The sequence below is a fragment of the Echeneis naucrates genome, chromosome 14 (genome assembly GCF_900963305.1).
Source record: "Echeneis naucrates chromosome 14, fEcheNa1.1, whole genome shotgun sequence".
Classification (NCBI taxonomy): Eukaryota; Metazoa; Chordata; class Actinopteri; order Carangiformes; family Echeneidae; genus Echeneis; species Echeneis naucrates.
The window spans coordinates 19,830,924-19,849,033 of NC_042524.1; the positions used below are offsets into that span (position 1 = coordinate 19,830,924).

The 18,110-nt window shown below is 40.0% G+C and overlaps 1 protein-coding gene across 1 annotated transcript in view; it reads left to right on the plus strand.

Moving 5' to 3' along the window:
- Positions 1 to 18,110, plus strand: part of pknox2 (pbx/knotted 1 homeobox 2) — an 88,800-nt gene that overhangs the window by 48,206 nt on the left and 22,484 nt on the right. The window contains exons 3-4 of the mRNA XM_029519332.1: positions 6,121 to 6,227; positions 9,937 to 10,073. Coding sequence (XP_029375192.1) covers positions 6,141 to 6,227; positions 9,937 to 10,073 — 224 coding nt within the window. The 5' untranslated portion in view covers positions 6,121 to 6,140. The remainder of the gene's footprint in view (positions 1 to 6,120; positions 6,228 to 9,936; positions 10,074 to 18,110) is intronic.

Below are 18,110 nucleotides of genomic sequence, written 5' to 3' on the forward strand. Positions count from 1 at the left end.
TTTATCTATCTCATGGGCAAGGATGAGTCCAATCAACAAGATCGGATGAATAAATGATACTAGTATGAATTCTAAGTGCGAGTTGGTGAGGGGCAGGGTGTTGCGAGGCTGGGCGGAAAGAAGGCTGCTGGCTCAGGTTAATGAGGTGGTCTGGGAGTGTGGACTAGGTCCTAAGTATGTGCAGAGTTCTTTTTAGCCTCGGGGTTATTTCTAGCCCTAAGACCACTGGTGAGACTATCTTTGCCTCTGGCTGTGAATGCACTCACACCTCTGAGTGTGTGCGTGAGTGATAGAGACACACGTGTGCTTGTGTGTAAGTCCAAGGCACAGTATGTGTGTGATCTTGCCCTCAGGATGACACTGGTTGAAGCTTTGCTATCTCTGTGTTCAGTGTTGGCATTTGTGCATTAATACACAGTACATGCCTATGTTGGTATGTATGCCCATTCCCAAGCCTGTCTGTGTGTGTGTGTGTGGGGGGGGTGTTTGTACTCTGATCTGTGTGTTTTCCGATTCCTGCGTTGAGTCCGACCACAAATATGTTAACAGCCTCCCCCCCTCCTGTTACCCCAGTCTCATTACCATTCTGCACTTCCCTCCACCAGTTTACTCAACGCCATCAAGGCCTCGCCTCCTGGTGTTTGCATTGTAAATCAGGCCTGACAATAAGGCGATGATTAGATCCCACTCATATTCAAAAACACCTGATTTATTTATTCATCTTCCTCTCTTGCAGGGCATCAAGATGCATAATTTCTGACCAAGGTGACATATCCACTTCCAAATGTTATTCATTGCATTTCCAGGTCAACCTCTTAAACCAGCAAACTCAAACAGGACATATTAAATGAGGTTTTGATGGAAGAATATGCAAATGACGATGCATCCGGAAGCTGGTTACCTGTATGCACATGTGACAACAGATCAGGTGTCAGGTATCTATCATAGTTCTGACTTTGAGTCTAAACTCAAATTATTTTTCATGAATTTGCTCAAGACAAAGTATTATTTATGGAGCACTTCAGGATTTTGAGACAGATCCAGTCGTTTGCTATTTAAGTCGGATCTGTGTTTGCACTGTTGTTGTGGTTTTTAAGAAATTCGCATCATGGGGATCGGGATAATTTGTCTCAGAATTGCAGACTGGCCTTGTAAAATTATTTCATTATTTTTCTAAGTAATTGAGTGGGCAATGAAAGCAAATTGAGTACCTTGCAAGTGATTTTGAGAGGCTTTTACTAGTTGATTGAAAACTGGAGAATTTAAGACAATACTAAGTCAAGTAAATAAATGTACACATAAATATACATTTATTTCAAGGTCTGATGGTTAGATCATTGCATTTGTGTTTGGACAGGCCATTGTCTTGTTGCGTTATTTGGAGAATTACCATAAAATATGGTTAATATGGTACCCAGAGGACAAATCCCATGTGATCCACAGCTGGTACACCCCACAAGGTTGATGTTGCTTTTGTCTTAGTAACTACTAGATGGATTTTTGAATGGCAGTTGAGGCAATAATGGTCAACTCAGGATGAGTTGTTATCACTTTGCTGATATCATAAAAGTGAACACAAACTCCCTTTGTCTCACCCTACAATGCACAGCTCCTCAAGTTGTTTGAACTCTGCTTTGATGTATATTTAGTTTAAAAGGGTTTCATAGAGGTGAAAGGGGGAAACTGGGATTGAAGGTGAACATCTACACCTACTTTTTTTGAGAAATCAGGATGAGGACTTTAGCCCCCGCCCACCACCTGCTTGCTCCTGGTGGACATGTGAAATTTACTTGAGCCTGAGCCAGACTCAGATGAGGAGGATGCTAGTTAGGACCATTTTTTATGCTATTTCTCAGCTGGTAACTATCAGTGGCACTAGCTGAGAAATAACCCCAGCCAGTGGTAGCCGGTAGTAACAGTAACATCCAGTAACATCCAATCAGAAGTCACGACACTACGTGCGGAGGAAATGATGCTCTGTGTCTGGTGGTAACAGCTACGCACAAATTATGTGCTCAGAAAAAGCTGCTGGTTGGGTGCCAACATGACTATTTTTTTCTGAGGAATTGGAATTGAAGGTGAGAGGAAATCTGTATTATATTCTATTAACAAGTTTAAAATCTCACTTATATTACCCACAATGCATCTCAAGAAATGGTTGCATTATATGAGTAGCACCTAAAGATTATAAACAAACATCATGCCATATCTTTCAACTCCAGTCATGACCTTTTCATGTCTGATAGGTCACAACATACAAAGACAAACAGAGATCAACAACCACTCACACTCACACTACCTACGGACGGCCTACGGACATTTTAGAGTCACCAATTAACCCAAGCATACATGTCTTTTGAAAAGTGGGGGGAAACCCACGCAGGCACAGGGAGAACATGCTAACTCCCCACAGGAAGGCCGCAGGCTGGGAATCGCAACACTGCTAACCACTACACTGTCGTGCTGCCCCAAAATGGTTCTTTTTTCTTTTCTTTCCTTTTTTTTCCGAGAATGAATCCATTACCGATGTAACAAAACTTGTGACTTTGTCAGCCCTGTCACCTTTTCTTCACCACTTCTTTACTGTGATTTTGCAGCCAATGAAGTGTTGATAATTCCACATGCGAGAGGATTGCATCTTTTATCTAGTGTAAATCTGCTTTTAATGATCTCGTGCCAAACCTCTGCCAGGTCACGATCCGGACTGCAAGGCATGATGCTGCTCTCTGCATTTAAAGAACACAACCAGGTTCTGCTTTCCTCTTTGTTTATCACCCTGTTTTGCACCAGGAATCATTGCTACTTCACTTTAATGCACATGATGATGCACACAGCATCATCAGGGACAATACACACCCGCAATACAAACTGTTTGCACTTCTACCATCAGGTAGAAGATACAGAAGCATCAGGTCCAGGACCACAAGATTCTCAAACAGCTTCTTTCCACAGGCCATCAGGCTTGTGAGCAAGCTTGCACGAGCAGTAGTGTTTACCTTTTCTGCTTTTATTTTTATTTTATTTGAACTACCTCACTGCCAGTTGCACAATTTCCTCTTTCCTCTAGTCTGTCTACTTTATTTTATATTGTATATTATATATATTTACACTTTTTTATATTTCTCTTTTATTTTTATTCTTGTCCTTGTGCGCACATTGGGAACCCCTGCCCCACTTATCTCTACATTCCTGTCTGGTGTGGAAGAACAGGTTTAACTGCCAAGGTTTAACTGCCAAGTTTTTACTGTGCATATGACAATAAAAAATCTTGAATCTTAAACACAAGTTCAACACCCTGCAATGAATTCACTTTCAAACCAAAGACAAAATTGAAGAGTGGTGGCCAGAGGGAGGCAGTGATCACATCATATGTAACCAGATACAAGTTTTCATTTCAGTCTCCGGTGGTAAATGGAGTAAGACTGTGGCTCTAACCTGGCTAACCTGACATCAGTGCAACAGAGGGCTTTTCTCTGCCTGAGAATTGCTGGAAAATTGAATGCTGAATAGAAGAGTTTCTTACTGCACAGCATCCGATGAAAGAGCATGAGTGCCTCCAATCCAAATTCATAAAACCCTTTGATGTTTGTTGGAATAATTTTATGCCTACTTCTCATTTTCCATTTTATGCCTGCTTTTGAATTTCGATTGCGTCTACAGGCATTTTCCAATTGATATGCATTATGAACACTGTAATAATTCAAAGGCCTTTGTTGAGGAACAAACAAGTCATTTGTCCTCAAAATGAATTTTATGACTTACTGTGTAACTGTACATCTTTGGGTTCAGAGAGGGTGGCTGCAGGTTGGTCCTTTTTACAGGATGTCTTTGAAAGAGATTTATGCCTATATGATTTATTTTCAATTTGTATAAATAAATAAATGTCTTGTTTGTTGGTGTTCTTACAGAGTTCTTCTCTGTTCTTGTATGTACATTTGCGCATCAGTGGCCATGGTGTGGCATGTGCCTGTTCCTGTTACGTGTCTCTGCGTGTTTATTTATGGATGCACAGTTGCCTGCTCAAATTTGCCGTTTGGTGGCTCATTCCTTCGAGGGATGGCGAAACTTGAGAGGCCGACTAAAATACTGTGCAGTAATTGGAATTGCTTTATCTTCAGTCTCATCAATTAATGTGCAATTTTCCATTTAATCACTAACACGCTTGCTGCATTTGCAATTAAAATGAGGACTGATAAGAGAGAAGATGCCTTTCAGCTGATACCAGTTGGAATGAGGCGAGAAACCATGAGACACAATCAGTACACAAAATAACTTGCAGAGACATGCACATAGCACACCAACAAATGTGAACAAACACAGTGCAAACAGCAATGCTCGTATTATACCGTGCTCAATGCCTACACACACATATGCATATGTGGCTCGCAAAGAAACAGTGTGACATGATGAAAAATGCAGATTTGAAGCCAAAACCCCAAATTAGAACTCATCAATGAAACTAAACCAGCATTTAACATCAGTGCATTTGCAGCAGTGGTGGTGGATGGTCCAGATGACGCTCACTCTGATTCAGGTCTCAGCTGGGTTGTCTTGTCTCTGAGTTTCCCAGATGGATACATTACAGGTTTCTTTAACTCAGTGAGGGATGAGCTCACCGTCGGTGAACGTTTGTTTGTCTCTTCCGGGTTCTGAGGCAGGGGACAAGATGGGGACAACCTGACAACTACCATTTATATGTGAGACTATAGGAGGAACAAAGCATGAAGACAGCATAACACTGTTTTGTTGTCACAATATCCCCAGTGATATTCATGTTTGTTTGTTTGTTTTTTTAAATCCTTACATAGTGTGAATCTAAAACTTATATGGTTGTTATGGTTTCTTTTCATCTGGCCAAAACCTCAGAACTCTGAATCACATGCTGCAAATCCTTGGCTTTAGTGGTCAGGAGGATTTACAGCACGTTTTATTCCTCGGGCAAAACCTCATGAACAGATGCTGCAACCTGTCCATAGATTTATCTCAGATGTTTCAGTTCCATTTCAATAGCTTATAAACAAACATTTTCCTCTAGCTCAATACTGTTCAGTCCATTGTAATTGCTGTCTGTCTTTCATCGGCACACAAGGATTTTTCCAATAAGTGCAGTACCTCAAGTGAACTTGAAAATTTGAAACAATCCTCATTTGATGATCCACATCAGTGTTTAAAACTTTGTGGGATCAGGGTTTAGATTTATTTTTCACATTGGTGAAAAACAGGTTAAATAAAGTTTAGCATCACATTTATCAAAAGTCCCCCCCACCCACACAACAACCCATCCACCCTTCCACCCTCAGGTCAAATAAGTAATTTACGAGACATTCTCATGCAGCGTATGTACATACAGTAGGTTATATGTACCTTCAGGATGGGGCGCCTGCTGTGTATGCCAATAGTAACTTGGTGCAATGGTAGGGGTCTGTGTGTGTGAGTGTGTGTGTGTGTGTGTGTGTGTGTGTGTGTGTTTGTAAATGTGTGTTTTGGTCTGTAACACAATTAGCTCTTTCAGTGGGGGTGGAGGCGATGGTTACAGCAGCATTCCACAGGGTACAGCCCTCAGCCCAGTGGGGTTCCAGCCAATAGCAATTAGCCCACCAACAAGAGCCCTAATTAGCCCTCTTGATTGGCTTGGTAGCGGTGCAGCAACAACAACACCAGCAGCCGACACAGAGACAACCAAGGTGACTCCGCCATGATGCGTTTAAGCCAGCTGTAATTAGTAAACAAGCATAGCTGCCTGTAATTGGTAAACAAGTAGTCGGGTTTGTTTGCGGTGTCATTATGAACCTGCTGGTATGTAAAAAATGTCTCTAAAGAGCTCCATGATTGAGTTTGTGTTGCTTTGTTTTCTTTCTGCTTGGTAGCTGCTTGTAGATCAACTCTGCATTAATACATCTGTCAGCTCAATGCAGTACATGTAGAAGGAGACTGAGGCAGCGCAAAAGGAAAATAAATTAGTCAAAGGAGGGAGGGAAAAGAAGTGGGAGAGTGTAAGATTTTGTGTGAGAATCCCATCTCCTATTATTTAATTATAGCAGCACCTGGTGGTTGCTGCGGTAATAGAATTTGAAATCACCTGCTTGCACTGAATTCATGTTTTCTCTCTACCCCCCCCAGTCTCAATGTGAAGCCGTCCCATGATGCAACATGTTTCCTCAGCACCTGCAGTGACAATGATGGCCACCCAGAGTGTCCCTCCACCATCGTACCAGGAGAGCCAACAGGTCAGAAGTTTACCTCCCTCCTACAGTTACAACTAATGAGTGGACAATGTGGGTCTCCTTGCTCAGGTCTATGCACCAATCTGACTTGAGTGAGCAAATAATGAGAATGTGATGACAGATAATTAACTGAAGCCCCCATACAAACAATAGACATTCATATTTTTTTCCCAGCTTTTCAAAATTTTCTTGAAATCTCAAAGCACGTTTTCAGGTGCTTTGAACCATTCCAACATTGTTTCTTTGACAAGAAATAATGTTTAGGTTAAGGATATCCCAGCTGCTTCCAACTTCTAATCTCATGCTAATCATAATTAGCAGTCAATTGTTTCAATTCAATGGTTCGCACGAAGGATGCAAAGGGACAACTCAATACTTCTTTCCTTGCATTTCATATTTCTTATTGATTGGGTTTGGTTCAGAATAGTTTGCAGGGTATCAGGCAGTATTGGATAAAGCAGTTGAATAGTAGAAAAGTTGAATAGGAATAGGCAAACGGAATAGGTTGATAATCTTAAACATAAACAGAAATAGATACACAATAGTGTTTCAACCAGTTGCATCTTCATGGGTCAAACCCAAGGTATGTTTCTTCTTGGCAGGGGCAAGTCAAGAGGTTTAATGATCTGAGAGCCAAAAATTTTGTGCCGTGCTCTCGGAAAAAGGTGCATAGGTGATTGTGGTCCCTGTGGGAGCACTGGTGGAGATTTTTTGTTCCACTTCAAGGTGTTGCTGTTGACCCTTCAGGCCTGGAGTGTACTTTACACTTGTGAATGGTCATTGGTGCTGTTTTGTACTTTGACTTAACATATAGTTTTACAGTTTGGGAATATTTTTATGTAAACGCTTGAACTCATTAAAACTCTTCTCTTCTTCTACTTTGTTGTTAGTAAAGTATAGGTACTTTTAATTAGGATATATATCAAGTTTTTTATGCAATATGGCTCATACTGAAAAAGATATAGATTATTTGATGTTTTGGACCAGCTAGACCCCATGCAGGTCATGCTGGTTTACCTATTATTAATAAACTGTTAAAAAAAAACCCTTATTAGGGCAGTTGGGCAACTGGTCCTTCAATCGCTTACTTTCAATAAAATCCATTGGTTTGTCTGTTGTGTACTGGACCTTCTGAAGAGGTTATTACCATAGGTATAATATTGGTCATTGTTTAGTTAGTTTGGGAGAAGATGGGGAAAGTTAAAGTATGTACTTCCTTAACATAAGATGATCTTTGTTGCCATAGTTACAATCATAAAAAACGAATGGGGTATGAATATGAATAATAATAGAAACAACATAAACTGCTTCTCTCCCAAGGGAATCAAACACACCTCACCTGTGTCACCTTCCTGTATTTTGTAGTGACACGAACAACTTGGGGGAGTTATGCTGCACACAAAGTGTGCAAGCCAATCATGATAACCGAGCCACATCATACCTGTATCATTATGTCAGGGACATGTCATAGGTGCAAAACAATAATTATCAGCCCTTTTTCCCAAAAATTAGGAAAAGGTCAAAGAGGTCTTGTTATATTTTACAGTTGCAATATGGTCATAAGTAAAAGTTTCTACAGGGATATGATTATAATAAAATACACCTTTATTAGAATAACATTATAGTGCTATGACCTTGAGTCATTTTATTTTAGCGACTGTAATTGTGAAATGGTTTTATAATTGCTAATTTACAATTAAAAGATGAGTGGAAGAGTGACACATGCTGATATCTGAGTGTTAGAACAAAAGGACAAGGCCCAGCCTGCAGTGCTCAACAGAACACTTGAGCCCACCAACAGGTCAGTGAAATTAACTGTAGCTGGACACAAGCCCTGTCCATAGACCATGCCATGGAGGTGAGACAGAGCAGGTAAATCTCACCGTCTAACCCTCCTCCTCCTCATTCACGCCACCTCTGTATCCTTTTGCCCAGAGGATTAGTGCCAGGAGAGAGCTCCCGAGCTGCAGTCTGTGCGCACTGCAAATGCAAATGAGAGCTAGTTAAGTGTGAAGAAGCTAATTTATTTTCCATTTGGTGCTTGGATTAAGACTTGAAGCTTCCTCCCACCCCACCCTGTCTCAAAAAAAAAAAAAAAAAAAAAGAGGCAGCGGGAAATGGGGGTTGTTATACTCATCTCCTCAGAGGGAACGAATGAGAGAGCGAGGAAAGTGGGGTAAAGGATAAGGAAGACAATGGGGTCGTGTTTGTAAAGCTTGTCACTCCCTCGGCTGCCCGACAGCATAAATAACACCAGAGGAAGTTAACAGATTCTTTAAGAACTCCAAGTTAAACACCTCCCCCCCAATCAGCGGTTTTGTGGTTCAGAGCAGGAAAATACAGGATTTATAGTCTAGCAGTAATCTAAGTATCAGCTGGGAAGAGTCACTGTTCTGCTGCTAAATATAAACCAAATGTTTTGGAATCTATATATGACCTGAACCCCCCTTGTTCACTTCCTTAATCTGCCCTGTTTGATTCACTTTAACTAACAGCTTCATTGATTCTAAATTGTCTATAGGTCTGAGTATGAGTGTGAGTGGTTGTTTGTCTGTCTGTCTCTATGTGTTGGCCCTGCAAAGGACTCATGACCTGTCCAGGGTGTACCCTGCCCTTGCCCAATGTGAGTTAGGATTGGCTCCAGCAACCCCCACAACCCGGAAACAGATAGGTGTTAGAAGATAAATGAATGAAAGGATAATATCTTCATAACAAGGCTACTGGCCTATTTAACGATTTCTTATTCTGTATTCAGCCTCATTTACAGCCTGTGTTGCGTTACTTTTGAAAGGGATTAAAAAAAAATACCTGACAAGCAGCAGCGCACTCAGAAGATAAATCTCTGATCATGTGACACTAGTACTATAGCTAATTAAAATCATATTAGTTGTGATTCTATTCCAGTCAGCGTGATCATTTTAAGTGAGATGAATACACTGGAACAGACCAATTCATGACATTTCATGTATGTGTGATCATATTTAAACACTATTTATTTTTTTATTTTATTTTTTTAATAAGTCACGTTAGTGCCAAACTTTTTGGGTGATTCTTAAAAAAATTAGTCTGTCAGCAGGTTGTTATAACCTCATGTTTAGGTTTTGTTGGGAAGTGACATCCAGTGCTCATGGTAATGAGTAAGGGGATAACTTAGGTTATAGTTTGAGGAGTGATAAACCCCATGTCAGAAGGAGGTTGGGGTGGATGAAGGGTCAACCAAACAAAGAATATGACAGTGTTGTTGAGTGTTGTTTGATTCCCATGTGAAAATAGCAGTTGTTTCTATTATCCATGACTGTTCCACAAAGTTAGCCATGCTGCTGTCATTGTTGCCATGACAACAAAAATCATCAATCCGTAAGGGAGAACATATTAAAACTCAAGTAATCTATTCCTAAACCTGACCAAACCTGACAGATATGCAACTCTGAATATAGACCATACTGTACTATACTAGTGGTTGTTTGAGGGATCCTGATGTGGATCAGTCCACCATATTTGGAACCAATGGCTCCCTTCATGGATTTGCAATGATATTGGAGTCAGATTCGCATTGTGCCTAAGTTCATATGTATCAGCACAGTGTCAAAGAATCTCTACCTGTGGTTGGCTATGCTGTCTTGTTTCCTGGCAGGGAATCACAGTTCTTCATCACTGCCTGTTTTAGCCAAACCACCACTAAAACTTCACCAAAAACTCTTTGTGTTTCCAGATGACGGGCACCACTCAGCAGAACGCCAAGACCCCACAGGTCCACATCCCAGCAGCCACCGCAACAGGAAATACCTCTGTCAGTGTGACCCTTGACCCTCAGGCCCAGCTTGAGTCTGACAAAAGAGCTGTTTACAGGTTAGTTCAATCTCCCATGAGATGTTTATGTGTTAATATAGAATCCATCTGTCTGAAAAAATGCACATCCAGCGAACACAAAGTGCCTACCATGGTCAACCAGCAGTAAAACGCCATTTTGTCTATAATCACTTTACCTCATGCTAAATAGATGTCACTGTTTGGTCCAATATTTTAATTAGCTTTGGCAATATGCAATATATTGCCCCTGGCTTTGCCTTCACTTGTTCTCTGTTTGAAATAATTATTGCACTTTCTCTCTCAGCTCATGGTGTAGCAAATTGAGTAGATGTGCTATTCACTGTTGAAGGCCACAAGCAGTTGCACTCTTTTAAATGTGTTCTCTTAAACAAGCCATGACATACAAGCTTTTGAAAATTCTACTTAAAGGGTGCGTCCTTCAATTTTCACTTAGTATCGTTCTTAAAGCAAAGAGCACCTTCAGTAAATGCTTTCACTCATCAAAGGCAAGCATAAGAACCCTCCAGTTCCTCTTTGAATTTAATTGACTTTAAAATAAATCTTTGATCCAGCAGCAACAGTATGCCTTTTTCTCTGACTTCTGCACAGTTTACACTGACTCCAGACTGCAGCTTTAGACTGAGACAATGATTGAATGGCTTTCATAGTGGAAAATAAAATCTATTTAAATCACAAAAGTTAGCCACAACAATACCTGGAAACTCATTTGGAGAACACATTTGTTTTGTATGAGGTGTATGGGGTGAGCATGACTCCAAACTTCAATAGTAAAACATAATTTATTTCTCTTTCACGCCGACAGTCATTTCCAAAGGTAAGCATCACTTTTCAAGTCATAGAGACCTAATCAGGTGGTTTAGGTCAAATGACTCTGTGTAGAAATGAACTCAGCTGAGAGAGATGCCACATTTGCGTCAAAATGAACATACGGATACAGATCTATTAAAAGTGCTGTATATATTTTAACCCCTTAAAGGCTGAATTTATTTACAACTGTGTTTAAAAGATGATTATGTATGTTTTTGCTTTCAAACAGATGCCAAATGAACTGGAGATTGTTAATTGGACTAGAGCACATAGAATAAATATAAATTTTGGTATGATGGGATGGAAAGGTATGGAAATTATCAACCAAACGCAATAATGATAAAAAATAATAATAAAAAAGGTTTTTCCATCTCAGGTATGCAGATGATAATATCGATGTCAACACTATTATATTCCAATATCAAACAGAGTTCAAAGTTTTCACCTATAACACTAGAAATTTGGCCAAAGTAGTCCCCACTCCGACCAGTCCTATGAGAAACCAGTACTTTCCTAGGTTTGTATCAAATGTGCACAAACCAGCACTGGGGGAGTAAATATCCTATCTCAGCTGCATTCTGAATGGCCGTGGTTATTTGGTTAATTTTAAAATGTATTCAAATTATGATTTTTTGCAGGTCAATGCATGAAACAAAAACTACTTTCCATGACTCATGTAATTTGTGATTTTTGTGGTGAACACTTACAAAAATTTTTGTGTTTGAAGCAAAGTTGCGACAATTGGAGTGAGAAGGTTAAAATAGTTTAACTAACTAACTAACTAACTAGCCCTAACCCATCAGTGAAAATATCAGTGAGACTATAGTGCAGTTCCTTTAAGATTTAATAAAATATTATGAAATGTCAAGACATCTCCACTATGGCGGAGCCCCCCCCACTTTCTTTCCTTTATTTAAGTGTGTGTCCAGATCACATTTTTTTTTGCTTCATGCTGTTTTCATATACCATGTAGAAGCCCTTGAAGGCGCTGTGTTAAGTGATTAAAATTAGAAGAGAAAAAAACATCTAGCTTGGTAAAAATATACATATACATGGAAAAAACTCCTCTCCTGTTTCAGCTTTTCACAAGAATATTGATGCATCCTTATAATGAGTTTTATTATCTATTTATGAAGTAAATTATTCAAAACACAGATATTTTGATTCGTACTGGGTGATCTCCTGGTGTAAGCAGTGCACCAACAACTGAATACTTTTGTTGAGCCAAATGAGGCACTAGGTGCCTTGTGCTCACTGGTGCAGCCCTTTAAGTAACGATGACACAGCAGACTGTGCAATGTCCCGGCTCCTCAGGTCCTACCCGCGGGTATCCGCCACTGCTGTCTGAGGTAGCGTGAGCCCCCAACCCCACCCGCATGCTCTGGCCTGAGGCAGGCTTCTGTACAGTCCTTAGCTGCTCCACTGAGATACAAGGCTGCCTTTGATGTGAGCAGCCATGTTTGAACCAGCTTGTTTTTGGTGGTTGGGGGTGGGGTGGTGGAGGAGAGCTCCAAATCTGTAGCCCCTCTTCCACTTGCAAATGCAGTTTTTTTTTTTCCACCTCCATTTTTCTACTTTTCCCCCCAAAGCACATGTAGAAGAGAGGAGGCAACAAAACACAAAGAGAATGACTGTAGCAAAAGTATAAACTTCATTATGTATAAGAGTCTTTAAATGAACTCATCATCTCTCTTGTTCTAATCTATACAGAATATATGAATGTTAATAATGCTAATGTACTTTATTAGTTATTTATTGGAGTGTCTCCATAAGAGCTTGGAACTGTCTTTCCGTTCCTCACACTTAATTAATGTAAAACAGTTTTTAACATGCACAATATTGAGAAACAGCTCTGTTTCTGTCCAAGTGGGCAACTCCTCAACTCAGTAATTAACACCTATCTCACTTATATAACATATAAACAAATAAAAATGTATGGAAGCGTATCATTAGTTTTCCATGCAGTGAAAATATGGACAATGTATGTATGATGGGTCATTCAAAAAAGCAGTCATCCAGGAGGTCAGTCTTTTACCTATGACATTTAAACTCAAAACAATAATCTTTTTTCTCAAACTAACCTTGAAGTTTTTCTTAAGATGTAAACTTAGTCAAATTGTGACTATTACTGTAACCATGATGGTGAGTTTCTTTGAATCTTTATCATTCTAACCCATACCAGAATCTTTTCCCCGGGCCAATTATTTACTTATTTATTTATTTTTTTTTATGTGCGCAGCACTCCTGCCCCTCTATTGTGTCTGCAGGTCAGGACAAGCGACCTGTAAGGGTTGGAGCATGTGTCGGTTGTTTCAGAAATGCTGTGGCAGAATGAAATCTAGCACGTCCTCAAGAGAAATAACACATACTGGGATGTCATAAGATTCATTAAGGAAGCACTTGAGTTCAAATTGTTAGAATTCTGTGGTTTTGAAAACAGGTTTCCTTCTTTCACATGTTTAAATGGTTTTAATGACAGAACATTGTTTCTCCAAAGGCAACAATCACAACAGCTTAAGTGTAAATGAAGCAAGCTGCTGTTTATGGATGAAACCTCTCAACATGATGAGTTTTAAAGCATCACAAATTGCTGTAAATCTGTTAGCACATAAGTGTTGATGGTAAAATTGACATCTGCACCAAATGCTAAACCATTTTCATTTTCATAAAATAATACTCAAACTAGTACACTGAAAGCCTACAGGCCTGCATCCCCATCATGTTGAAAAAAGGCACCGGCTCAGAGCTGCTCCTGGTGACTTTAAAAATAGTAATAGAAAAAAAATTACATTGATTCTAGACATCGTGGTTTGTGCACTTCCTTTTTAGTACTTCCAAATTTGGAAGATATTGGTTAATTCTAAAATGTATTCAAATTGTGTTTTTTTTTTTTTTTTTTTGCGGGTCAACGCATGAAACAAAATCTACTTCACATGATTTCTATGGTGAAAGCTTACAAAAAGGTTCGTGTTTGAAGTAAATTTGTGACAATCAGCGTCAAAGAGTTAAAATAGTTGTGTCATCAGGATAAAGTACACTGACCCTGAGGTGCTCCTGGTGGCTGACCTGGCGGAGCGTGTACTATCAGGCCTAACTGCAGCAGGCCAAGGCTCCAATTTGCTGCACGTCATGCAGGTCCATTTCCCACTGTGATTTTAAAAACAATTAATTAAAAAAACTACACTGATTCTTTAATTATCATGGTTTGTCTACTTCTGTTGTGATACCTCCAAATTTGGAAGACATTGAATTTTCATTGAGCTAGTGAAAAAAGTGAGAAGTAAGTCATATTCCCATAGACTTAAATACAATCTGATCTTCTTTTGCTACTCAGTCACCCCAGGCAGCACAGCAACGTAGTGGTTAGCGCTGTCGCCCCCAATAAGAAGGTTGTGGGCTTGGTTCCCAGCTTAGTGTGCTGTGCAGAATTTGCATGTTCTCTGTGCAGAATTTGCATGTTCTCCCGGTGCGACTATGGGTTTCCTCCAGGTACTCCAGTTTCTTCCAAAGACATCATGCTTGGGTTAATTGGTGACTCTAAATTGTCCATAGTTCTGAGTGTGAGTGTGAGTCCCTGTCTGTCTCTGTGTGGTGGCCGTGCAATGAACTGGCTCCGTGTCCAGGGTGAGCTGGGATTGGCTACCCGGAAACGGAAAAGTGGTAGAAGATGGATGGAGTCACCCCCTGATGGTCATTAGATAGAACACATCTTTATGTTTTGGAAACACTGGCAAACTGTTAAGTCACATCATTCATGTCAATTGACTATGCTGCAAAAATGGTTGAACTTCAGTGTTGGTTGTTTGTGAGTATAGACCAACAAATTTAACACACAGTTGCTTGTGACTGCTACTTTGCATTGTAGGTTCCACCTGAGGACTGTCACATGTTGAGATATAAACTTCATCTCATTTAAAATCACTGCCTTTTAACTGCAGGTTTTTCATCATTAAAAGGAGGAATAAATTGCTGTCTACTAAGCAACACTTTAAAGACTCATCATTTAGTTTTAAGGCAAACAAAGCTCTATATTAGCAGTGTCTTTATGTCACACAATGGGGGCACAATGTTGGAGTAATAGGATGGGAAGTTGAATTACTTGCCAGTTAAATAGTACTATGGAGAATTTAGAGCCAGCTGAGTCTGTAAATGTGTGTGATGGCCAATTAAAATGTTGTGATCCACAGTGTCAGAGGCAGCGCTGAGCTTGGGGAGTAGCACGCGCCCAGGGTTCACTGGTGTGTGCTGTTAAATGTGATTATTTGTAGCTCTTTAAGAGAAATCTGTGCTGCTCTGCATTCAGAGGAGGCAGAGAACAGCAGAATTTGAGAGGCTTTTTTTTTTTTGTCCATGCAAGGAGCTAATGACTAAACACACCTTGTTACCTTGTTATAATCGCAATTAAATTTGACTTCACAAGCCGCTGTCTCCCACGGTGAATTGAATTATGCAAAAAGACACAAATAGCTCTCGTAGTTTTAATAGAAGTCTGATCTGCTGGCGTTTCTGCCTGTACACGGCACTCATATGGGGGCTGTAGACTTTGAAAAGAGGAAAGCAAGGAAAATCAGTATCTCTGCCATTTTTCTTTAATTATTCTGCTCAGGAAGTGTGTGTGTGGGCTTTAATGTTTCTTTTCACTAATTGCTAGAATGCTAACTTCATGAGGAGATGTGTGGTTTCCTCTATCCCTCTCTCTCTCTGTCTCTCTGCCTACTTTGTTATTAGCAGCGGAGTAAATGTGTGATAGGGTAATTAGCCTAATGAGTTGTGGCATTTACTATAAAGATCCTTCTGGATTCTCTGCATCTTATTAAAAAAGCCGGTGAGGGTTTTGTTTTTCAGGTTGTGGATGTGGTGCTGGCAGCTGATGGAGGCTAATTTTGGCTCAGAGATGGAAACGTGCACTTAATTGAAAGAGACATCATAAGTTGTTGTTTTTTTTTTTACATGTATCCCAGTGAAATGTCCTTGTGATGCTCAGAAGCAACTGTAGTAGAAGAGCTTTGTTTACCAGAACATGCTGTTTTAAGGTCATACTTTCAAGAATAAAATGCTTTACATGTGGAGAATTCAAGAGAGTACTAAGAATACTGTGTTTTTCAGAAGTTTGGCAGTATTTCTGTTACACACTTCTGCTGCATACAATTACAGCCATATTCCCACATTTTTCATGGATATATGAACCATTCAAGGAAGGAGCTTTTACCTGTAGTAAAAGACACAATCTGGTCTTCAGATTTATTTCTTGAAAGAATTTATTCATCCAATTTGGTTTAAGAGAAAGTTGATGTGGGATCCTTTGAAAAAGAAGCCAGTATTGCAGTACAGAGCCCTGTATGGTGCATGTTATCATTCCCTCTTCCCCATAGTGGATCTTTGGTGAAAACATCTCTCATGCCGGTCAGCAAGGGGCTTTTGCATTGAAACTGGATTTAAGGGTTTGTGTGCATTTTGGGAGGGTTAACATGCTGTCATGCTACCAGTCGCCAGACAAGAGATAAAAGAATTTATTCAGCCCATGTTTGTGCTTGCATATGTGCTTGTTGTTGATGGCATGAGAGAGCTTCAGATTTGAAGACAGCTCATGTTGTACACAACAGGAGGGATGACTTTAAATTTGACACATCCAAGAACAGCATTGCCCAGGTTTTTGTGTTTCCTGTGCATTTGTCTGTTTCTGTAATGCACCATAAAGTCTCTTTATCCTCGCCGCCACAGTGCATCAATGCATTCTCGACCACTGTGCCGCTCCTCCATCCGTCTGACGGGCTTAAAACAGGCTGTACCTCCGCCATTTAGTGGGTCATCGTGTGTTGGTGCTCAGCCGCCTCTGAGTGCAGGAAACTGTGTCCAAGCTCAAGTGGTTTTATTGGCTGTTTCATTCAGACACTCGTTTTTATGAGTTCCCTTACCGCTTGACTTTGGATGTGAAAGGAAGCCCACAATTTTATCTCTTTTTTGAGTTTATTTTTATATTATAACATTTATTTGGGCAACTTAGTTATCTGTGTTATCTGTTCATGGAACAAGATAGAAAACATGAAGAGGATAGCGGCCATCTATTCAGAATAACAATGGGTTTGTGAGGAATTTGGGCTGTATAGAATCTGACGAGAACCAGTCATGCCTGAAAATAGTTCCCACCACACACTGTCAATCAGATAATATTGTATTTTATCCTAGCCAGCCAGATAAAAAAAATAAAAAAATAAAAAAAATAATTTTAATTATATATATACAAAACAGACTATAAATATGTACAATTATTGCATTGCACTGTGAATATTGGGGGTTGGAATGAGTTTTCTTTAGCAAAAACCCAAGTGAAGTTTGGGAGAATTAAAAGGGGAGTTTGAAAAGTGGAGAAAAAGGAGATGGGGTTTATTCAGATTCTGCTGCAGGTTCTTTGTATGTGTGTGTGTAACCAACCCTGCACATGGTGTATGCTTCAGTTTTGTAGCCTGGGGACACAGGGGCCTTGTTGGGAGCAAAAGCAGCAGGACTCCACCACGAACTAGTTTCTAATATGGGCAGGTACAGCAGGCCTGATTAGCTGGCAAACAGTGGGGAGCAGCAAAGAGAGAGGGAGGGGGATTTCTTTCTGTAACTCACTCACACAGTCACATAAACATATACCTTAAAACCCCACCCCCACGTCTGTCTACACCCCCTTGGTGGCCTGCCAGATTATTGCGAAAACATGCAAACATGACTTGTTCCATAGATGACTATGCTGCTTTGATTGGAGCTTGTTTTCTTACACACTGCTGCAACTACAGCTTTAGCATACTGGTGCTGTTGAGGAAACCTGAAAAAAAAACCAAACTTAAACCTAAGGGACAAATGTAGCTGGGATTGAAAGTCTATTCTTGATCGGCGATACAGTAAAATCTCACCACAAGGTCCATAGTCACTGTTCTGTTTTTGATCATGTAACACAATCTTCCTGGCAGATGGGGTTGCACATGTAAGTAGACTGTAGAACAGTTGCCTTTGGTTTGAGTGTCTTAGCGTTCAGTCCTGACTTTAGGCACGCTGTCCAGCTTTCATTTCATCATCATCTTTGTGTGTTTGTGTAGAAGTTACGGTCAAAACTATATATATATGGCCCTATCTTGATCAAATTCACAGCAACAGACAATTTAAGCATCTAGCTTTTTAACACAGTAGAGTAATTTAGGAACTGCAAACAAAAAAATAGCATTTTGCTAAATTGCCTAAATTTGTAATAAGGGATTGTGATTA